At 39.6% G+C, this 24,993-nt stretch overlaps 1 protein-coding gene across 11 annotated transcripts in view; it reads right to left on the bottom strand.

The window, feature by feature from the left end:
* Positions 1-24,993, bottom strand: part of LOC149463348 (uncharacterized) — a 903,925-nt gene that overhangs the window by 92,904 nt on the left and 786,028 nt on the right. The window contains exon 2 of one of the 11 annotated variants that reach the window (XR_016312469.1): positions 20,136-20,188. The exons of 9 other annotated variants lie outside the window; for them this stretch is intronic. Coding sequence is in view for 1 of the 2 variants with exons in the window: in XM_089675568.1 (XP_089531694.1) it covers positions 8,842-8,852 (11 nt within the window). In the remaining variant the exon portion in view is untranslated. Of the gene's footprint in view, positions 1-8,841; positions 8,868-20,135; positions 20,189-24,993 lie in introns of those variants that run through there. One more of the 11 variants, XM_089675568.1, reaches the window with a different exon arrangement.

Genomic DNA, 24,993 nt, shown 5'->3' with positions numbered 1-24,993 from the left:
AAGCCAGTGTGAACTAGGCCTAAATCAGTATTTTTCAACCTTTTTTTAGACAAGGCACCCTTTAAAATTATAGACAGTCCCGAAGCACCCTTTAAAATTATGGACAGTCTTGAGGCACCCCATTCTGAAATGCAAAAAACTGTTCTAATAGTGTTATTTAATGCAGCAACATCCACACATGTAGTATACCCAACTCTAGAGGTGATTTATTCTTCCAAAGCAAATACACTTTTGCACACTGGTACTGACTAGTATTCTAGTTTTTCTCTTCTCCACAAGTTTTTCTCCATCACTCAGCTAATGTGATCTCAGCACCGATGAAGAGGGGCAGGAGAGGTTCAAACTAGGATGCTGTGCAGGCAGCCAATATCCTCCTTATCAACTGATGATTGGTTGTCAGGATGTCGGCAGCTAGAAGGTCGTAATGGTGCACAATGAAAACCTGTGGCTTTGTGTAACTAAAAGGCGGGCTTGTCCCTCCCACTGGTTTATATACAAGTTTTGGGCAATTTTTAGACATTTTTCCAAGGCACCCCTGAAGAAACCACAAGGCACCCTGGCTGAAAAAGGCTGCTCTAAATCAAGTGTCGAGGTTTTCATCTACTGTAAATAAAAGCAAATATGTGTAGTGGTCTCCTGTGACTAGACTGATAGCTTCATGTATGTACATTTTTTTGATCCAACAAAAATGAATAAAGATAAGATTACACAGTATTATTCTGGCCTAAAGTGTATTTTTGCAGCTAAACTGAGATAATACCTATTTTATATATACAGTTGTGTCCAAAATTATTCAACCCCCAATGCTGTAAAGGGGTTTAGGGACTATAGTGTACATTTGGAATTGTATTCAGAATCAAATCCTACAAGGACGTTGTAACTACCCAAATGCAACTAAAATGACATCAATTGTTTATGTAATACAGTAGTAAATGGTTCTTATGTGGTTTCTTCATTGCCACAATTATTCAACCCCTTAAAGACTACCACTCTGAAGAACAGAGGTTCATACAGGTGCTTTCCATCAGGTATTGAAAACACCTGTGGATGTCACCGAGCAGCAATCAAGCATAATAAGCACCAATTAGGCAGCTTTAAAATGACTGTGATACTCAGCTCCTTCTAGACATTTACTGGTGTGGTTACAAACATGGTGAAGGCAAGAGAATGGTCCAGGAAGACAAGAGAAGAGGTGATTTCTCTTCACAGGAAGGGCAATGGCTATAAGAAGATTGCAAAGATGTTAAACATACCAAGAGACACCTTAGGAAGCATCATTCGCAAATTCAAGGCAAAGGGCACTGTTGAAACGCTACCTGGTCGTGGCAGAAAGAAGATGCTGACTTCGACTGCTGTGCGCTACCTGAAGCGTAGAGTGGAGAGAAGTCCCCGTGTGACTGCTGAGGAACTGAGAAAAGATTTGTCAGATGTGGGTACAGAAGTTTCAGCCCAGACAATAAGACGCACACTGCGTAATGAAGGCCTCCGTGCCAGAACTCCCAGGCGTACCCCCTTGCTGTCTCCAAAGAATAAGAAGAGTCGACTGCAGTATGCCAAAAGCCATGTGGACAAACCACAAAAGTTGTGGGATAGTGTTCTGTGGACTGATGAAACAAAATTAGAACTGTTTGGGCCCATGGATCAACGCTATGTTTGGAGGAGGAAGAACAAGGCCTATGATGAAAAGAACACCTTGCCTACTGTGAAGCATGGTGGAGGGTCAATCATGCTTTGGGGCTGTTTTGCTTCTGCAGGTACAGGGAAGCTTCAGCGTGTGCAAGGTACCATGAATTCTCTTCAGTACCAGGAGATATTGGATGGAAACGTGATGCAGTCCGTCACACACCTGAGGCTTGGGAGACGTTGGACCTTTCAACAGGACAATGATCCCAAGCATACCTCCAAGTCCACTAGAGCATGGTTGCAGAGGAAAGGCTGGAACATTTTGGAGTGGCCATCGCAGTCACCAGACTTAAATCCGATTGAGAACCTCTGGTGGGACTTAAAGAAAGCAGTTGCAGTGCGCAAGCCTAAGAATGTGACTGAACTGGAGGCCTTTGCCCATGAAGAATGGGCGAAGATACCCGTAGATCGCTGCAAGACACTTGTGTCAAGCTATGCTTCACGTTTAAAAGCTGTTATAACTGTAAAAGGATGCTGTACTAAGTACTAAGATTGAATGTCACTTGGGGGTTGAATAAAACTGATAATGCTGTGAGCACAGAAAAGACATTTGTGGTTATTTCATTATAACTGTTATGTTATATTTGTCTGACCTACAAGTGCCTCTTTAATGTAAATGTAAGCAAGATGACTGAATGATCAAAAGCAATGTCAAACTGGCCAAAACACTCAATTTCAGTGGGGGTTGAATAATTTTGGACACAACTGTATGACTTGTTCCCATCCACATAGCATAACTAGGTAAATAATGTTGCTAACCTTTTTGACTTGCTAAACCATTCTACCTAGCTTTGCCCCTCTATGTAATGTTAAAGTAACATCAAAAGGCTCTTTTTTGTTGTGTGAAAATAACAAACATGCTATACTAACCTGCCCTGTGTAATGGTTTTGTATGAAACAGCCCCGATCCTCCTTTTCTCAAGTCCCCCCCGGTAGTGCTCCTGGCTCCACTCCCCCACTGAGTGCTCTGGGGGCATTCATACGTGCTTGCTCCTGAGCCAGCTCTGTGTGTCCATAAGAAACACAGAGTGGGGCTCGGGCCTGCCTCCTGTCCCATGTCACTGGCTCTGATTGACAGCAGTGGGAGCCAATGGCTCTTGCTGCTGTACCTGAGCCAATGAGAAGTGAGAGCGCCAACAGAGCCTTGGCTCTTGTGCACATTGCTGGATCCAGATCGGCCTCAGATATGTATTTAGGGTAGCTGTGAGGGAAGCTGCATGCTGAAGGTTTTTTCTACCTTTCTGCATAGAATGGAAGATTTCCCCTCTATTCCTGTTCTGGGGACAACCCAAAATGTGTGATTTTTTTTTCACTAGAAAGGGTGAAAGTACCTAATGGTGGCACAGACAGCAAAAAAACCTGTCCCAGTGAATCTCCACTCCATCCAAAACAAAAATATAATTTGCCTTTACTTATGCTTTAATGCATTTTATGAAAAGGTCCCAAAATCCCTTAGGATTGTTTGTGAGCTGCCTATGGAGTTCTATGTATAAACCAGTTCTAAAGAAAAAAATGGAAACGTAAGAGATATTTTTAATATTATTTTTAGGTATGCGGTGTGACTATAGTGGGGGGCTCTCAAATCTGACTGCAAAAGTGGGAATACATTTTAAAGCCCTTCATGGTGGAGGGTAAAATAAATCTTAACGCAGGAACACACTTTTGCAGCTTTGACCTGTGTTAGTAAAACTGTACATATCATCACAACAACAGTGTATCCAAATGAATTATACCTTGCTTATTTCAGGACAAGAAGAACAAAAAAGTCTCTTTCTCATCCTACCAGGTCTTTTATTAACCCATAAACTGTCAACCAGGCAAAGGAGCCCTCCACAAAACACAATACTTTCCAAACTAAAAGAAGAACTTGAAACGAATTTGGATTTTTGTGCCCAAATCCATTTTTTCTATGAGTTTTAAAATTATTTCAGGACAAATTGGGCTTTCATTTGGTGGTAAATGGTAACAGATATCTCCTGATTTTTTTCTTTTTCAAAGGAAACCTAGCACAAAATAGTAAATTAACACATTTTTACCATAATCTACCACCAAAAAATAACCAAAAATTTTCATATTCGTGACAATTACAGCAATTCCACATATTATACTATTTATTGTTTGGACATAGTGGGGTAGATTTACTAAATCTGGTGCACACAGGATCTGGTGCAACTGTGCATAGTAACCAATCAGCTTCTAACTTCAGCTTGTTCAGTGAAGCTTTGTCAATAAAACCTGGAAACTGGTTGGTTACAATGAACAGCTGCAACAAATTGTGTGTGCGCCAGTTTTAGTAAATCCCCACCATTATATTATTTGTTGTTTGGACCCATAGCAGGGCCCAGTAACGATGGTGTACATTTTGCTTTTTTTAACCTACCTAAATCACACTCACACTTGGAAGCAATATGTAGTAAATGTGTATTAAAGAAATGTATTGTATTTTGTACGATGTATTTTAAATGTATAATAAGCAATAAAGAGTATTAAAAAAAGCACACTGACATTAACTGACACTGATACTTAATTTAAAAAAGCTTTTTTTAAACCTACCTAAAATACACTTACCCTGACATTTGATCATGACCTTTGACTTTAACCAGGACCTTTTACCCTAGCCGTGACCTTAACACTAGCCCTGAAACTGACTCAGATCAAACCCTGATATAACTATTTTATCTTTATTTTATATATTTTTACAAACATTTCTTTGTGTACATTTTTTCTCTAGCAAGCACAAAAAGCTACAATGTAAGGTTTTCTTCAATCAAGAGGAGAAAAACAAACCCATGGGTGGGCTATACAGTGACTTATCACTGTGATAACCAATCAGAAGCTATCACAGTGATGAGGTGATCTGGAACTCCTGGCCTCCCAGTTCCCAAAACATGGTGACTCTCAGTGAGAGCTGGGTCCAGTGCTGGGAGCACATCGTGCAGTGCATTCTCAGCACAAACACAGAAGGTCCACTTCTGTGAGGCCTCATATATGTGTACTCTCATTGGGAAGGGGTTAAACAACAATGCCAGCCAACAATAAACTGAATTAGTGGGTTAACAATGCTTTCCAACTCAGAAATTTCAGTTTACCTTAAAGTGTTACTAAACCCAGGACCCTGCATTCACTACACTATTCATTACTCCACAGTACACAGAACATGGAAATTATTTTAGTAAATATAAACTGATAAATACCTTTTCTCATCAGCAGTATATAGCAGTCTTGTGACTTTTATCAGTGTCCAGCTGAGCATTGATTAAAGCTTGTAGGAGGAGTTTTCATTCTCCCCTGATTGTTCTATGAGGCTATAAGACCCCTGACCCACTGTCTGGATAGTGCTGATTGGCCCTGTGCTGATCACATGCACTCTACCAAGAAAAAAAAACCTAAAGTAATACACACCAAACTGAGCATGTGTAGCCTGCCCCCAAGGCTCTGTTCTATCAGCAGATGGTTTGTAAACAAAGAGGAAAATCAGAGAAGATAGGATCAACCATCCTTTCTACACAATGCTGAAAATTAACCCCTTAGCAGGGCCGGACTGACCATTGGGGAACTCGGGCACTGCCCGAGGGCCCGGGGTCAGTATGGGGCCCCATGAGATGTCCCTGGTACCTTTCATAGGCTTTTTTGGGTGTGATTTGAGTGTGGGTGAGGGCACAGGGGCCCAATGATCCCCTATTGCCCAGGGGCCCCATGAGTTGTCAGTCCGCCCCTGCCCCTTAGGTTACAAAATGAGTATAACAAGCATGCTTTACTGCATATGCAGACTGATTTTACTCTTGTGGGTTTAGTAACACTTTAATAGGAGTTATGGTAATCCCTGAAGCCAGAATAAAGAAAGCACCTCACAGGCTCACTGACAATATACTGCCTGATACCTCCCTGTTTAATTTATTCTATCTCTTTGCTTCCTGTATCATTATTCACATTCTACCCTCCAAGGAAGGTTTAAATTTGATTTGTGGTTGTAAAATATTTCTTGGTTATGGACATATTATATAGAAGATCCAGCAAGAAGCCTCCAGTGAAAGTGTTTAGGACCCCTTGATAAAGTGTATTGTGACAAAATGATTTGGGATAAAGCCTGTGAGAAACCCATGTTTAGACATGCCCACACAAAGAAGTGGATTTGTATTTTACACAACAAGCTCTCTGATATAAGTGCGAGTTATGCACCAAATAATGTGAGTGGACTAATTGCTCTTTACATATAGTTTTTAATAGACAAATGAGGATGCTCATGGGATGCTTTATGGGCCTGGCTTGCATTTTATAATAAATGTTGCCACTCCCAAAACTGGCCAAAGCAGCTCCCTACAATAAAAATCATTGTATACTTACCTTACTTAACTTACTTGACTCTTCAACATTCAGTACAGGGAGTGTTGAATATTTGTGTCCCCTGCTGTGCACCGTGGTTCTATCCCCTGACCCACTACATCACTTTTGAGTCCCCTGATTGGAACTTATGGTAAGCCTCAGAGGGAGTTCTATAGTCCACACAAGATCTACATTCCTTCAAAGAACATGGTTGTCTGGCACATAAACACAAAGGCCCTGGCAAGCAGTTCTGTTTTTTGCCTTTGGAGTCAACTGATCAGGCAACTGTCTTCTCACCATGACAGGTACCTTTATTCTACATACTGTATAGACATAAGATAGCAGCCCTAAAAAACATACAATCTAGAGTTGATCACTTGTTTAGTTAAAGATAATCTTCGGGCATAAAAACTTTAATTTAAATATATTCCTCAATAGCCACAAAGGAAAAAAACATATTGTATACACCAAATGTATTTACAAACCTGGCCAAAGCAGCTCTCTACAATAAAGGAGATTGTATACTTACCTTACTTAACTTGCTTGACTCTTCAGCATTCAGTACAGGGAGTGTTGAATGTTTGTGTCCCGAGCACAAGCATTCAACCAAATATATTTACAAACCTGGTTCCTACCTTGTAATAGTAACTGTAACATCATCACTGTGCTGCACTTAGACTGTGCAGAGAGCAGAACTGTGGGAGGAACCCAGGAGGCCCCACCTAATACAGACTGGCTGCAGGAAACTACAGGAGGGGGCAGATACCAGACCAGTCACCCTGCACAAGAAGAGACAGCAGCAGTGACTGGTCTTAATTCAGGAAGTTCCTGCACAAAGGCAAAGATTTACAATGGATCACTGCCAAGATCTGGAAGGCATACTGAAACCACACCAAGATTCAAGTGAGAATACACAAGCCTCTTACATTTAGACAATATTTGCCTTTACTAGAATTCAGCTTTAAAGTTGAAGTACACCTTTTCACAAAAGATGGAAAGGTGAACCAACACTCTATACCCAACCCCCACCCATCTCCCCAATCCCTTCTGCAATTACCTTCATTGGTAATTAGCTGTCACAGCGTATGCAGCCAGTGTACAGGTCTGAGGATTTTACATTTCTGCTATTTTTCTCCTTCTTTCTGTAAGGCTTCTAGGATGTATCAGAGCAATTTAGATTAGTCAAAGCAGTCACGTGCTGGTACTGACCAATCAGAATCACTCTTATCTGTCCTGAAAGCCCTCCAAAAGAGGGATAGGAAGAGCAGGGATTACAAATACCTGGACAGGTACACCATCTGTGTATGCAATGACAGCTAACCACCCACAAAAATGAGTGCAGCATGGACTGTGGGGTAGGGAGGGTGTAGAGTGTTAGCTCACCTTTTAATCTTTGTGAAAAAAGGTAAACTTAGGTTTTAAGGAATATGTTGTCCAATTCATGTGGAACTGGATATATTTGCCTATTTTTCAGCATCTGAAGAATATTTTTACATTTTATAATAATTGAATAATTGTGCACACATCTTTTGGAACCTGGAAGCACCATTTCCATGTCGCTCAACACCACCAGGCTTCTCTTTCAATGTTAAAGAAATATTTGCTGAAAAGTTTGCATGAATAAGGAATTAATAATAAACCTCAGAAACATTGTTTCAGGCCTATGGGTAGCCTTATAGTCCACAAATTCCAGACCAGTGGTATGTGTCCTCTAGGGTTAGCTAAAAAAATGGAGTTTAAATAGAGCCTACGTAGTTCAAGTGCTGAGTACCTAATTCCTTACATTCCCAAAAACTTACCTATAGACCCCATCATTATGTTTATTGTTATGAATAGATGGAAATTCCCAGTAGATGTGAATATGGAGAAGCATGTAAGTCACACAATGTTACAGCACTTGGCCAATCAAAGTCCATAGCCAAGTGTACAACTTTGGGGACTTACAGCTTACACGGGACTCTCTCCCTGCAGCTGAACAGGGTGGAGGCAGAAAAAAGGAAGGTAGGTATATTGGTTGTGAAGATCTGCCTAAAAGTGAACCTGCTGCATTGCTCTGCATGCACAAACCACAGTTTTACTTTAATTTATGAGTCCCAGCATGAATGACTATATTTAGGTTTCTTACACATGGGCATAAAATCAAGACATAGAAACATAGGAACATAGAAATGTGATATCAGTGGTCCATCGAGTCTGACATATATATATATATATATATATATATATATATATATACACTGTATGTATATTGACTGAATGTACTTCACCCTGATGAACAGAGTATTGTGTTCAGCATTGCTCAATAACTACTGTTTCAATACATCCAGGATGTTTATGGCTGTGTAAACCTTGGGCACCTACAAAGTCCCATTTGAAATACTTGATTTACACTTTACTATAATTGGGATGTGGTGTCTGTGTTTACAACCCACCAAAAATGTATGAGTTTTTCAATACAAATGTGGCCTGTTCAAATCCAGCCTGCTAAATGGGTAGCACTATGGGGTAGATTTACTGGCACACTGATGCAGCTGTGCATGGTAACCAATTAGCTTCTAACTTCAGCTTGTTCAGTTAAGCTTTGCCTTTAAACCTGGAATCTATGCAGAGCTGCATTAGATTTTGCACGCTCTAGTTTTAGTAAATAACCCTATATTTGTTGGCACTGATGTTGCAGCCATTATTCTTCGTGTCTCCTCCACAATCAGGAATTCAGCAAACCACAGACATGTGTCCTAAATGTTAGAGCATTAGTATATACCCCCAAACTACTCATACAGAAGAATAGATTTTACACAGTACAGGCAGGCCCCGAGTTACAAACATCCGACTTACATACGACTCATATTTCAGAACGGAGGCAGCATGATGTCAGGCTGGTCCTGGAAACTGCCGGGCAGTCATCTTGCTGCTCACCGCATGCTGCCACCTACTGTCCAGCGAACCTGTCAGCAATCCCACATCACTGCATAGCCATTTAACCCTTCCCTATGCTATCCAAAACTTAAAGATAATTTTTTGACTGGAGTTACACTTGAAAAAAATACTAGTTCCAACTTACATACAAATTCATCTTAAGAACAAACCTACAGAACCTTGTTTGTAACCCTGGGACAGCCTGTATGGTTTTCTCGAGTGTGTATGGCAATACTTTCAGTAGGAAAAGTTCACTGCATGGAGCATTAAATATCACAGCACAGGAACACAGGAGGTTGCAGATGGTGATTTTTTAATTATCTCCACTGATATAATGGAGAGAGATAAGCACAGCACTGCACTGCTCCATAGCAGTAATTGTGAGCAATCCAATATGCACTCCATGTACATATCAGGTAATGAAGAATTGTCCACGGGTCTCATGCTTTTGAAACAGTCATATCATTTTATGCAAAGTGCTCTTCGGATTAGTCTCAACATTGAATGGTTATTGACTGGTTGTTACTTTGCCTTATTACATGAGTATCAAAGGGTTAAAGTATATGGATGTCTTCAGAGTGTGACAGTACATGGTGCTTGCAGAATTGTACTGATCTTCATATTTACTCTAACCTTGGAGAATTTCACAAGTAGGTCAGGACAGAAAAAAGTTCCGTAATAGCACTGTTTGCACAGCCAGTGTTTGCAATGGCTAAAGAAAAGACGTGATTGATTTATGCTTCTTCCCAACTTTGATGGTAAAAGAGGAACCCAGGAATCCATCGTTCCTCTGAAATTGCTGTTGTGTGTCAGCCGATCTTGACAGTTGTATGAACATCTGTTCCCCTCCTGTGTGGATGTCATGTAGTGCACAGCTGTAAGCTTTAGCTGGTTCTTTCTGCCAGCATCTGTCACCACAATACAACCAACCAGACAATTGTCCTCACACTAAAAACCTAGACTATTTGTCTTTACACTTTTTATGTCTGTTATGTGAAATATGTTAGCAAATTCTACCATGCTAATAACAAGAAAGTTATAAACTTGACATACAAGACAGGCCGTTCGTCACAAACACCCTCTTCCCCCATGTACCTAAGTTCCTATCAAACAACCATTCAGGTTAAAGTAAAATGTCACTTTCCTACTTTAGAAAATAAAATTTAAAAAAATGATGCAAGCATTTGTTTTGTGCTGTTTTGGTTGGACAATTTTAAAAGTAAAACCAGCAAAAATTGGTGGCACTAAAAAAATCTACAAGATTCTTAATAATAATGGGCAGCACAGTGGCTAAATGGTTAGCACTTCCGCCTGGCAGTACTAGGGTCGTTGGTTTGAATCCCAGCCATGGCACCACCTGCCTGGAGTTTGCATATTCTCTCTGTGCCGGCGTGGGTTTCCTCCGGGTACTCCAGCTTCCTTCCACACTCCAAAGACATGCTGGTAGGTTAATTGGTTCCTGTCGAAATTGACCCAAGTATGTGTATGTAAGGTATATTAGGTAAGCACTTTAGATTGTATGCCCCTTGAGGTTTAGGGACTGATGTGAATGTACAATATATATGTAAAGCGCTGTGTAAATTGACGACGCTATATAAGTACCTAAAATAAACTAAAAGATACAAGTTTTAAAAAGTGACACAAGGCCTTTATCATTCTTACTACTTTTATATTTCAGCATTTAAAGTTGTATTTATTTGTATTAAGTAGGCATTGCTCTGTTTTCAGCTTTCCAGGCAAGTGTCTCTTCTCTCTTGCAATGGAAAAAACGTAAATAGGTCTGCTCCATTATTGCACACCTAGGGCATTCCTAAAATACACCCATCACAACCAGCAAAATTGAAGTGGGATGTGCACAAATATAAATGAAGAGGATGGAAACCTGATCAAATGATGTATGTGTAAGCATGGAAGGGTTAGAACCTAGGTTACATTTTTGTATCTGACCAAACCAGGGGCGGACTGACAACTCATGGGCCCCCCGGGCAATAAGGTATTATGGGCCCCCTGTGTCCTTGCCCAAACTCAAAAAAACCTATGAAAAAGTTACAAGGGGCATCTCATGGGGCCACCTACTGACCCCGGGCCCTTGGGCAGTGCCCGAGTTTCCATATGGTCAGTCCGCCCCTGGACCCAACTGGGAAGAAATACTACTCACTCCTTGTGCCCTGTCACTGGAGTTAGCCAGGTTCAGTAATCAGACAGCAATAAAAATCTGAGTGAGCTTATACCTATCTATCAAAAACATAGGGATTATATATATATATATATATATATATATATATATATACACACACATATATAAATATTAACATGCAAGGCACATATGTTACAGAACATCCAAATTATATACTTGCCAAAAATGCAACATTGAATAGCAGTTTCTTTAAAAGTCAGGCAAAACAACTTACTGCATGGCATCATTAGCCATGTTAGGTGCTTGCACTGGTATCTGTCAGGAAATATAACTCAATATTTAATTACAGTATAAGTTGCATGATATTGTATGCAGTATTGTCACATGAACTTTTTGGAGTTCCTACCCTAGATTTTAATGTGTCCTTCAAACCAATCCGCAGCAAGCATAGTAGCTGTGTTCCTCCTTGTCTACCCATGAACAGGATCCCCTGCTGGTACTAAAGGTATGTTAATTATAAAGAGGGTTGTTCATTTTTATGACATGGCAAACAGTGATAAATGTACAATATCTTTTAATCTGAATTTGCACTGTATTTAGATGTCATGCTCCCCTAGGAGCATTTGAACGATGACATCCTTTTGTAAAGTTCACCCCTTGCACCATGGGATTATTTTAATAAAAACCACTGCTAGAATGTGCTACAGGAGGCAGCATGGTATCTGCTTTGTATGCAGAGCTCCTTTTTAACTGTAGAGACCACCAAACTAGAAAAAGGGAAATTGGTTTAATGTGTCCTGAACTATAAAGAGCATTCAGACAATCTCTTCACCCATTTATCCCTACAGTTCTTTTGCTGAATTTTATCACAATTTGTACAGAGACTTGCCACTGTCCTCTAACTTTGCTGCCCTAGGCACTGGCCTAATAATGGCTTTTAAGTAGAGACCTGCTTGTGCCCTTCCTGTATAAAATTTTAATATAGTTTGTTTACACTCTCCATAATAGGAAACATAAAGATAAGCCCTTAAGGTACAATTAAAAATGTTATTCTCCAAAAATGGCATCAAAAGCCCACAATTGCATATGCTTTACTTTCTGAAAGTGTGAATTTAGACCCAAGAAGCTAGTGGGCTGAATTAAAAAAACGAAGAAACAAACAAATGGATTCTTCCATTCACATAAGCAAGGTGGATAGAGGAATCATCCCCCCTGAGATATTGTAATCTGACAGTGGGGACTCTGCATCATCACAATACGCTGATCAGCAGCTGCAGCCTATCGATTGCAGCTGCTGATTGAGAAAAAGTTTCCAGCAAGCCCGTTCCAATGATTGGCTTCTGTTGAGTGGGATCAGCCACACAAGGATTGAAATTTGACTTCTACTGACCCAGATGAATTTAAATGAATGAGTATAAAGTGATTGTAATGGAACAAATTAAATTTTTTTAAATAACAAGCATGTTATACTTACCTGCCCTGTGCAATGATGTTGCACAGAGCAGCCTTGATCCTACTCTTCCCAGTCTCCAATAGTGCTCTTGGCTCCTCCTCCTGTCGAGTGCCTACCATAACAAGCAGCTTGCTATGGGGGTGCTCGTATGGGCTCACCTTCAAGCCAGCTCTCTGCGCCCATAGACACACAGAGCATGGCTCTGCCCTGTCCCACCCCCCCTGCTATCACCTCAATGACTGTAATTGACAGCAGTGGGAGCCAATCTCTGAGCTAATGAGGAGGAAGAGAGCAGAGAGCAGAGAGAGACAATGCTCTCATGCACAGAGCTGGATCAAGATCTGACTCACATAAGTATAAGGGGGGGCTGGGGGAGGAGGGGGGAGTTGCATACAGACTTTTTTTTACCCCAATGCATGGAATTCATTAAGGTAAAAAAAAATCCCACAGCCTTTAGAACAAATTTAAGTCACTGGACTGAACTGATAAGTTGTAACATGGAGTCCTTTATCAGATCAGATACAGGGGTTCATATTTTTTTTTTTTTCTACATAAAAAAAGCCATGCAGCAGATCACTTAGACAAGCCCAGTGGCCTCTCTTGATAACACAATAGCATGAGAGGTTCAAACTACCTTTGGAGGTGTCATGGTAACTTGATTGAACCCCGTGCAGAAGTCTTACTACCTGCATTAACCCTTTTGATGCCAAAGCCATTTATGCACTTTTTGCACACCTTTAAAAAATAATTTTGGGCTTGAGGATTTTTTAAATTCCCCAAACCGTATACATTTTCTGAAAGAAGAGACCCTGGAGAATAAAATGGTGGTAAATCCAATTTTATTTAATGTCATGAGATATTAGTGCAATGGTATATCAAGAGCTAACTTTCAGAAAAAAATACACTAATGTGTAAAAAGTATTCTAACATGTAACACGTGTAGCTCAATTGATGTTAATGTATGTGAGGGTAGGCTCAGCATTTTTATTTTTATTTTTTAAGTCCTCGAGTGTACTTTTAATTTCTTATTACTTTTAATATTAGATATTAATACGTATTCATAACTGAAATTGTGGAACATGGACTACACCATGGATATGCTCCAGTAAAATCCATGCTCCTGCTGAGTTCAAGTCACTGTGCAGAAAATGTGCTGTGCAGTAAATGTGCTGTGCAGAGACTACAAAAGCCTGGTGCAAGAGAATTTTGCTTTATATGTATTTTATTTATTATATTCAGGGTTGAACATTTTTTAAAAATAAGTTTTTCATCATTTTACATTTTACATATTAATCTTTGCTACATACCATCTGCAGTCAGCAGGTAGTGCAGTTATTATTATTATAATACAGGATTTATATAGTGCCAACAGTTTGCTCAGCACTTTACAAAATGAAGGTAGACATTACAGTTACAATACGATTTGGTACAAGAGGAAACAGAGGGCCCTGCTCATTAGAGCTTACAATCTAGGAGCAGTTAAGGTAATTCTTAACTACCTGTGCCAGGCCATCATTTTAACACTATGTTGTGAATGCAGCAGATTGAGTAATAGGAGAGACAACCCCTTATTCTTCCTTTTTAGCACCTACTGTCCCTATGAAGTTTTAATTAACTAGAAATTAACTAGAAATAGCCAGAAGTTACATCATATAACTAATGAGCTTTCTTATTAGTAATTCCAATATGCCCCAGAAGGACTGCATGATGGCAGCACCCTACATTTAATGTTTATTTGTAAAATAAAATTGTATATAATAAAAGAACATTTAAACAGTTATAGATATGTAAATATATAAGAAAAAGATAAATAATATACAAAATATTTCAAAATATTTCAAATATTTTTATTTGTATGATCTGAAGTACAATGAAAATTGTGGATCTTTCATTCAGCAGACCAAAAAGTATGACAATTATCCATTCTCCAATTATTCTTGCATCACTATAATAATTACCTGTCACATGGGGATCTATTTATAAGGACTTAGAAAATAATGCCATATTTGCTAGGTTGGGTGCACTTGAATTCACCAGCAATGACTTGAATGACTTCTAGGCCACTGTCCTGGACCAGGGGCGGACTGAAAACTCATGGGGCCCCCGGGCAATAGGGGATCATGGGGCCCCTGCGTCCTTGCCCAAACTCAAAAAAGCCTTTGAAAAAGGTACCAGGGGCATCTCATGGGTTCCCCTACTGACCCCGGGCCCTCGGGCAGTGCCCGAGTTTCCAAATGGTCAGTCCGCCCTTGTCCTGGACCAAATATGTTGCTAACTTGATTGTTCCAAATCAGTTACTCATACGACAGAATCCAATAGCATTTTTTCCTGGAGATTTTATTACATTTCTTGTTAGCTATAAAGATTTTTGGCACTAATGTTAGTCATTGGGTGTCTCGAAGAAAGAAGTAAACATGCAAATTGCTAAATTTATGGACAAAGGGCTGTGAAATCAGTCAGAACAGGTAAATTATTTGATTCTTGATCCAATCCTCAGGGAACTGTCCAGTGCTCTTTGAACACGTTAATCAACTCAGTTATTTTTATTGACTGACTAGTGTTGTGTGTGGTTTATTCATGAGTGTTGCTCTATTAGGATTTGAAGAGCTTAAATAGATTTTACAAGGAAATAGATATTTTATCTGAAAGTGAAAAGAAGGCTTTTGTTTAAATATAGGCCATAATGAAGCATGCAGTAGACTTGAAAAACTTCCTGTCAAAAGCAAAGACCTGAGCTGCATGTCGGGCAAACTGCTGAAAGACGTATATGTGAAATGTTTACCTGCGACATTTTTTTGACAGTTTTATACATTACTCATTGTAAAATATCATGGACTTAAAGATAAATATATTTAAACTTAAAAAAATTACATTTTCCCAAAGCTGCTGAAAGTTAATTTTAATAAAAAATGATGAACAATAGTTATAATTATGGCTAACCATAAATATTTAGTGTCCTTGATCAAAGAGATGAGATGACAACATAACACCATGGGGTAGATTTTACCCACAAACAGTTGACTTTCTTTCTAATGATCCTATATAGTGCATTCTTGTCATGGGCAAATTTAAAGTTTATTTTCACTTTTGCAGTCAAATGTGAGAAAACACCACTGTATATTTGTTATGTGTTCTCAATCACTCTGCCAAAAATAAAATCTCACATTTTAGATGTTTCTTAGGCATGGCAGACTGTGAGCATTTCTGAACAAGTTAAGTGTGAATTTGTTCCAATAAAAAGACCTAGCATGGGCTGAGTTTTATCTCATTAACATACAATGCAGGAAGCCAATTTTTAAATCTGTAACCCTTTGTTAGGATTAGCACAGTAAAGGCAGGATTAATTATGACAAACACAGCTACCTCATAAACAAAAACAAAGAGAGCTCAGTTGAATTTTTCAGTGTTGAGGTTTCCAGAAAAAAACATCCAAAAGGCAAGCTACAAATGTTTTAAGTAAGGCTATATGAATGGGAACATGCATCAATTACATATTAGAAAATAGGTGTTATCCCAATTTGGCTCCAAAGGTGGTTTGTATTTCAATGTTTTTTTATTAATTTTAAACATTTTAAATAAAGAAGGACTGAATCAAAAGGCTCTCCAATACAGGGGCTATCAATGGCACATAAGGTATAAAAGGAACAATGTTACAACACCAGCACTGAAGGAGGCACGCCCACACATTAATAGCACAGAAAATCCATATAAAAAAAAAAAATACAGTGTTATAACTCCAACAGTGAAGCAAACCAGAGACAGGTCTCTATTGCCTCGCAAAAATCCAAAGGTGGTTTAAGTCCTGTAATACCCCCCAGTTAGGGTTGCCATTTTGCTGGTTTAATTTCAGAGTGTCCTGGTTTTAAAGCAAGACTTCCCCCTAAAAGGGGTCCTCTTTAACACCTCCTCCTCCCTCCTCTCCAGCAGTGGGAATCCGGCTGTGAAGCCACAAGTCACAGCCAATTTCCCTTAGTAAAAATGCCAGCGCTGTGGACATGAAGACTGGAGAAGAACCAGCCTGGGTGATGACAACTCTGGATTTCTGGACAGGCAAGGGTCCTTTTTTTTAAAAGACAGCAACTACAGTATATGCTGCCAGGGCCGTGGATAAGAGAGTACCACCATTCCTCCTGAACTGGGCCCAGGCTGGCAGGGGGGCCCAGGCAGCTGGGTGAATCAGATGTAGGCAGGGAGAGTAATCTGCATGGAGGGGGGGGGGGGTGCAGCAATTACTGCAACTAATCCCCTGTATGGCTCTCTCTGCAGCAGATTAAAGCTGGCTTATTCTCCTCTCCCTTCTGCTGGCTTTCAGCTACTGCAGAGAGACCCCTACAGGGGATCGTTTCCAGTAATTGTCCCCCCTGCCACGCCCATCACCCTCCCTGTGCACCATGCATTTCTCCCTGCTGCCCAGGCCCTTTGTGTGCCCCACCCCCCCATGGCTGCCAGGCTCCCATCCTCACTTTTATCAGCCCCTCTTTTTTTCCTGAATAAAAACAATGAGTGATCGGTACCAATCACTGACTGTGTTCATTCATAACTGAAGCATAGTCAACTTTGTTTTCTTTGGGATCCTTGTCAGGTTTTCTGTATGGGGCCCCGTGGTTTCTTACAGCAGCCCTGTTTGCTGCTGATGACTTTTAATTTTTGTTAAGACTGAAGATCCTCTTAAAACTCTTTTATTTTTAAAGAATACGTTCACCTTTTTACAAAAAATAATACATACATATATTTTTGCAGGTAAAAATATGTGCATTTACTATTTTTTATTTTAGGAGCCTGTAAAGCTTCGCTCCAGCGATCAGTAGATCACTGGTGCCACGAGGTCTCCTGCAGACTGTCAGTGTAATCAATCTGCTTTTACGTCATATGCACAGACCGTTTTACACTGACAGGAGGAATGAATGAACTACCACAGCTCTCAGCAGCTCCGTGGTAGTTCATTGAGAACTACAAACTGACAGCTGCAAAGGCTGTTGGGACTTGTAGTTCATAGATTCACAGGGATCTGTGAATGAATGATGCAGTCATGTGGGCAGAGCCCCACACAGCCACACTTTCTTTGAATTGTGGCAGCGAGTATTGGGTGAAGATCCACAGTTTGCTGCCACAAGGGGGGTGGAGGGACAGGGGTCTGAGGCTGGACCTGTTACATGTTACACTCTAAATATGGGTGTCACATGTAACATGTTCAGAAAGGTGAATGTATCCTTTACGTTATAGTATTTTTATAATCCATCTGCATATCTGGACTAGAAAAAATAAGTATGTATTACATTTTTATTATAGGCATAGGCAGAGGAACACCTGAAAGTGCAGTAAGGAACAGTGTTTTTTTAAATCTTAGATCTGGACTGTGACATCCTGTTGAAATGTAATAATCTGGACTTTTGATGTCACTGACCATATTGTAAATCAGCTGAATGATGTGCAATTTTGCTATATTTGGTATATAGACTTAGACTGAAATGAAGCAGTACTGTGGAGAATAGAGAAATATGGCAACAGGGAATATGTGAATTCGAATTAAGTAAGCAGAAAAACATCCGTGGGAGTGTAAGAAAAAACTGCACAAATGGTTCATGAGAGAACCATCTAAGGAGAAATGCAGAAGCAAACATAGGAATTGTAAAAACATGCAGCTGGCTATAACAGAACATGTAAAGTTTTTCATTATCTGCAACATGTTTCCATGAACCTCTCAAAAAGTCTGTTTGAAAAGTTCAGGTTTTGAGAAGCTTTCATGATACGGGATCATTGATATCTTGGTGCTCAGGCCAAATTTTGCAACATACATTTTTAAATGTAATATTACTTTAAATAATGTAATGGTATCTGACAATTACACTATTAAGTAGAGGGAACTGCAGCCTGAAGGTGGCAATGTTTATCTGCAAGCTGAAGGCTCTTTTTTTTTTCAATTAAGTCTCTAACCTGCATGTAATCACTATGTCCTAGCTGACATAAGGATCACATGGTCGAGGGCCACTCTGATGAAGGGCCAGCAGCCATGTTCAGGGGTGGACTGACCATTTGGAGACTTGGGCACTGCCTGAGGGCCAAGGGTCAATTGGGGGCCCTATGAGATGCCCCTGGTACCTTTTCATAGGCTTTTTTGAGTTTGGGCAAGGACACAGGAGGCCCATGATCCCCTATTGCCCCGGGGGCCCCATGAAGTGTCAGTCCGCCCCTGGCCATGTTGATTGCTGGCTCTTAAAGTGGTGACATTTTAATGTATTACCAGCACAGGGCATTGTGCTGGAGAACTTTAACAAACAGAGTGTTGGTGGGAAGGGGTTGATGCAATTCTGGTGCATTACCTGTTCATCATAAGGTGTCATCATACCTTTTCTGTCTCTTTATGGTAGCTTTAAAGAGATGTTGTTGCAGTTGTTGATGGAGGCATTTATTCTCTAACTCATATACTGTATACAAGTTCAAAAATGTAAAAATACTATTTAAAGTGTATATTAACCTAAGAGCAAAATATTTATATATTTGCAGCATACCAGTCCTTGGATGTGGTGGCTATATTAGGCTTTTTCTTTCACCGTGTGATTCTACCTTTGATTGTAAGCTCCATGAGCAGGGCCCGCCTATTCCTTCTTTTGTAAATGTATTGTCCCCCATTTATATTGTAAAGTGCTGTGCAAACTGATGGTGCTATATAAATTCTGAATAATAATAATAAAAATAACATAGTTCCTGTCTTGCGATGACTATGCTCATTACATCATTGTATTGGTGAAGCAGCAGTGTTAGCCACCCTTGGACTGCAGAATTGTTAACTTGTGGGTAACTTTAAAAGGACTAGTAGATTTAGATAGACTTTAAGCAGATATAAATGACACAAATTAATGCATCTCTGTTATCATTAATACATCATTAAAAAGGGAAAAAAACTCTATGTCTGGACTTTTAAGGTGTCCCAAAGAGTAACAAACAAGATACTGATTTTAAAAATATAACAGGGGAGAATATCACCCTGACATTCTTTATTAACACACCCATTATTGTTAAAAACAGTACCAAATACATATAACAAGCTCATAACAAGAGAAGCACTTGCTAGTATACAAAAGTCTGATCCTGCATTACAGTAATCCGGGAGCTTTCACACTGAGCAATTTCAACTCAAAAAAGGATTGCAATTCTTCAGAATTTCCTCAACATGTTTCACAGGAAAGTTTACCTGCTTCCTCAGGAGTACTAATACATCATTAAATGTATTTTTTAAATGTAAGCAGCGTACGTACTTGTATTTGACCTGGCATCAGCTACTTCCACTCACTGTACAGCAGCACTGGAGAGTGAGGGGGGAAGCAGTATATGGAGCCAGTCAGTCCAAGATGCATGTTGATAAGAGAGTGACAGAGACATGAGCTCATCACTGCATTACGTCTAATTTTAACTGTCCTTGAGGGGGGTCTTAGGATGACCTGGTCTCATGGGAGGTGGACTGAATGATGTTGATCAACAGACAGTGTAGTGGCAGAAAAAAAAGTTCAGGAGAAAAATCTTTAGATGGAAGGTAATTATTGCAGCAAAAGCTAGTTTGAATATTTTATCTTTTAATAAGCTGTTCATTTTTATCTTTTTATTTTTTGCTGGAGTTCTGCTTACCTGTTTCAGTTTTTTTCTGTAGATTAGAAACCCACACTATTGCAGCTCAAAGTCTACGCACCATAAAAAAAAAAATCATTTTTTCAGCAGAAAGTCCAAAGTACAAGCATTAAATATCATCACTTACAAATACTATACATTGTAAAGCTATCAAAATTAGTACACATGACCTAATTAGATGTGCAGATGTGGCTGGAGAGAGGCACTGATGTCAATGGAAGTTGTAAATCAGAGATCTTTATTTTAGTGGAAACCTAGTAATTTTAAGAAACAGGATAACAATTTTAAATATATTTCTCACACAAAACTCCAAAGTAAAAAAAATCAAAACGTGACCATTAGCAGCATTATGTTTTTTCCAACTGAGATAACCAGGTAAACTGGCAACATTACCTCCACTTGATGTACCACATTCATTCACTCTGACTCACATGTTCATGACTGGCGATGAGTGAACCAAGCAGAGCTTGGTTTGCTAGAAGTTTACAGAATACTAGAAAAAATGTACAAACCTTACCTTTCAAGAAAAAGTGTTAAATGCACATAATTTTGCAGGAGAAGGAGAGGATCCTCCACCTTCTGTTAAACCGAGTTTGGGGGAACTAGCAGCAGGAGCTGGAACATGTGACATGTTCCACCCTAAATATGGGAACATGTAACTTTTAAGAGGTGAGCTTATCTTTTAAACATAGTGCCTAAACTGAAGTCTATGTGAGCCAAATCGTGTAGCATGTCAGGGTAATTTTGCAACCTTTTGATAAAAAGGTCAATGGTAGCTGGTAACTACCATGGTGGACGTGTACCAATGCAAAATACATTTTAAAAAATTCCATTTAATAGGGGGTAGGTCTTTTAATGCAGCCCAAATATTAGAAATACACTATTCCTTTAAAAAATATGAAAGATGCCTTGTATTCATTTGTATGTGAAATGATGCACCTGTAAGATATATTCCTGAAAAAGTGACATGGAAACTTGATTGACATTGAATTTACACCCTAGAACATTTTTGGGAGGTTAGGAGACTACCTATACCAGAACTCCGGAATCTACAACATTTATTTTTGCATGAACCCTTCTTTAACTCCGTACCCGACCCCTATCCAAACATGCATTCTTGGGGGAGGGGGAAGTGGAGTGTGGGCAGCGTACAGCACAGTATATGGTACAATACTGTATACACCCACCAGCCACTTTATTAGGTAGACCTTTCAATGCTTGGTAACACAAATTGATAATCAGCCAATCACATGGCAGCAACTCAATGCACTAAGGCATGTAGACATGGTGAAGACGACTTGCTGAAGTTCAAGGAGATTTAAGTGAATTTGAACGTGGCATGGTTGTAGGTGCCAGGCGGGCTGGTCTAAATATTTCAAAAACTGCTGATCTATTGGGATTTTCACACACAACCATCTCTAGGGTTTACAGAGAATGGTCCGAAAAAGAGATAATGTCCAGTGAGTGCCAACTGTGTGAACAAAAATTCCTTAATCATATCAGAGGAGAATGGGCTGACTGGTGGCTGTGACATTCAGATGGTAGGGTCAGAATTTGGCATAAACAATATGAAAGAATAGATCAGGGGCGGACTGACAACTCATGGGGCCCCCAGGCAATAGGGGATCATGGGGCCCCTGTGTCCTTGCCCAAACTCAAAAAAGCCTATGAAAAAGGTACCAGGGGCATCTCATGGGGCCCCCTACTGACCCCGGGCCCTCAGGCCGTGCCCGAGTTTCCAAATGGTCAGTCCGACCCTGGAATGGATCCATCCTGCCTTGTATCAATGGTTCAGGCTGGTGGTGTAATGGTGTGGGAGATATTTTCTTGGCACTAGCAAGGTGTACATAATAAAGTAGCCAGTAAGTGTAGATCCAAGTTAATACAGATATGGCTGCACAATCTGTAAATGTTGCTGTTTCTAATAAAAAATTGAAGTTTCTTTCTGCTATACAGTACCTTTCAACACTGTTTAAGTGGAATGTCAAATAAGACAAACAATTTTTCTACATAATATAAACTAACTGCCCTGTCGCCCAGATACCCATCATAGATCACCATCTATCATTTTTCTTATTACAGTAGGTCCTTGGTACATATCCAATTGCATAGATCTTTAGTATGTTGAGTAGAGTACACACACCAGACCACAGCAACCTAAGAAATGACCCTGAGAGAAGTAATAATCTTGTATGTGTATGATTTGTAAAATCGCAAAACTTCAAAAAAACATGGAGACTAAAACATGTTGTGTTCAATTACGCAAATGTGATATATTGTTTTTCACATTCTGCATTCCATAACAGAAGGTTAATGCTTTCATGGGAAAAATTAAAACTCAAATGAATACAAAAGCTTAATGCTTGTACTTATTTATGTGTTGTGTTTTTTTTCCTTATAAAGCATCCAAATGCTAGATGAACAAATTGTCCTTCATAATAAATTTATGTACCTGATATACTATGTGATGTTCTAATTTGATTATAAAATTGGCAAGAAAACCCTTATAACAAATCAAATCTTTATTGTTTTGTGGTAAAACAATACAGTAGGTCACCATTCTGTACAGGTATTTTATTCAGCCAAGGCATTTGTAAAATAGGACAAACTACAAATTGGCTTTTGTGCTTTATATTTGTCTTAAGACAAAGTCAATCAATTCAAGGTCTGTACAAAAAATCCAAAGACTTTTAATCTATCTAGAAAAATGCATAATGTGCAAGGTTGCAACACACAAGCAATATTTTAACACTGTGCACAAAAGCACTTACTTACTACTAAGGTTTCAGAGGGGGAAATAAGTACAGCCATTACTAATTCCTCCATCTGAAAACACTTGTTGTTTAGCTGCTATGCTGGTTCAGACTTTTATAATTTCTAAGCCACTAAATCTGAATGAGATGAAGAGTTCATGATAATGGTATAAAATTATCTTCGTTTATTTTATGCCACACATTGTGCACCAAACTGGATCTAGCCCTGTTTAGAGATGGACAAATCTGCCAGGTTCGATTCATGGTGAGTTAATAGAATCCTGCTTTAAAATTCACAAAACCTGAACTTAACAGCAAAGTCCACTGAAGTTCATGGATGGGGGGTTGGGGACAAGTAGAGGTCACAACAGATTTAGCCACATGCTACCTGCCCACAGTACTTTTACTGCAGCAGGTGGCAACTAAAGGCTAAGTGACGTACTGGTACATCATTCAGCACATGCTCACAAGCATGCCCCCAAGTTGCACAGCTCATCATGGTGATCGGTACCCGGCCACTGGATGCAGCCAAGTTATCATGTGATCACTATGACCAATCAGAGCGATCACATGATTCCCCCCAAGTAGTACAGTGTCACTATGGTGACAGTGAACTACACTGATCACACTATGTAAAAAAAAGAAAAAAGAAAAAAAAAGTTGAATAAAAAATTATTTAAATGTGTTTTTTACAAGCCAGTCATATGATGACATTGCACTGTACTGGTGACAGTGTGCAAAAAAATTGAAGATAAGTTCTTTATTTTCCAAACAATTTTGACAAAAAAGTACAACTTCACAACTTCAGAAACTCACCATGTACCCTTACTATATACATTGGACTGTTTACTTTTCAAAAAGGGATCATTTGGGGGGTATTTGTACTGTCCTGGCATTTTAGGGTCTCAGGAAAGACGATAGGCCATCAGTACATTATTTATTTATTTATTTATTTATTTATTTATCGTGTTTATATAGCGCCAAAGGGTTTGCTCAGCGCTGTACAATAGGGGGGGACAATACATGAAACAGAACAGTAACATCAAACAGTACACAAGGGGTTAGAGGGCCCTACTCTTTCGAGCTTACAATCTAGGAGGGAGGGGGTAGAGGCACCGGAGGAAGCGGCTGTGGGGGATGAAGTGGTAGGAGGAGGGAAGGGCAGCGGCTGTTAGGTGAGGGTGGGGTAGGCTTCCCTGAAGAGGTGGGTTTTCAGGGAGCGCCTGAAGGTGAGGAGGGACGGTGACAGTCTGATGGATTGGGGTAGTGAGTTCCAGAGGATGGGGGAGGACCTGGAGAAGTCTTGCAGTCGTGCGTGGGAGGAGGAGACCAGGGAGCAAGATAGAAGAAGGTCCTGTGAAGAGCGAAGGGTACGGGTAGGGTGGTACCTGGGGATCAGATCGTACATCAGGACTGATCAATTTTCAAATACATATACCATAGTTTGTAGACTCTATAACTTTCACACAGACTAAATAATATATATGTATTTGGGTTATTTTTACCAAAGATATGTAGTAAAAGACATTTTGAAGAGGGTAAAGGTTTAAACATGTAGCTAAAGCCCTTAATTCTGTACATTGTCTAGTGGCACACGTGGAACAAGGTTTAATAATATAGTTTGTGAGTTTTTTTCACTGTACTCCACTGCATTATCTAAAAAGTTTATTAAAATGTCAAAATATAGTGCAAAAAGACATATTCAAAATAACCACAGATATTGTTCAGTTGTTGAACAGTATGCAAGCAGCCTGGTTAGGCTGCAATATAAAAGGTAGAGACAAGGCAGGCTTTATCCTGAAAAAAAAAACATTGGAGTTTATTATTTGAGAGACAATAGCCACAAATATTGTTCAGTTGCTGGACAGTATGTAAGCAACTTGGTTAGGCCACAATTTAATAAGAAAAGATGAGGCAGGTCTTATCTTGAAATAAACATTAAAGTGCATTATCTTAAGGATAAAAAGCACAAATAATTTTCCAAAGGTTTGGAATAGGCTGCAAACTTTGAGGCACAACAAAGGGTTTTCCCTACAGCAAATATTAGAAATTTGGCAGCTGAAGTCCAGCTGTGGAAAGATTGTTTGGCAACTTTACAGTGTCTG

The sequence above is a fragment of the Staurois parvus genome, unplaced genomic scaffold, assembly GCF_062004578.1.
Source record: "Staurois parvus isolate SC_StPar_1 unplaced genomic scaffold, SC_StPar_1.0 ptg000155l, whole genome shotgun sequence".
Taxonomy (NCBI): Eukaryota; Metazoa; Chordata; class Amphibia; order Anura; family Ranidae; genus Staurois; species Staurois parvus.
The sequence above is the reverse complement of the archived record's forward strand: the minus strand, read 5'-3'. Positions and strand labels throughout refer to the sequence as shown.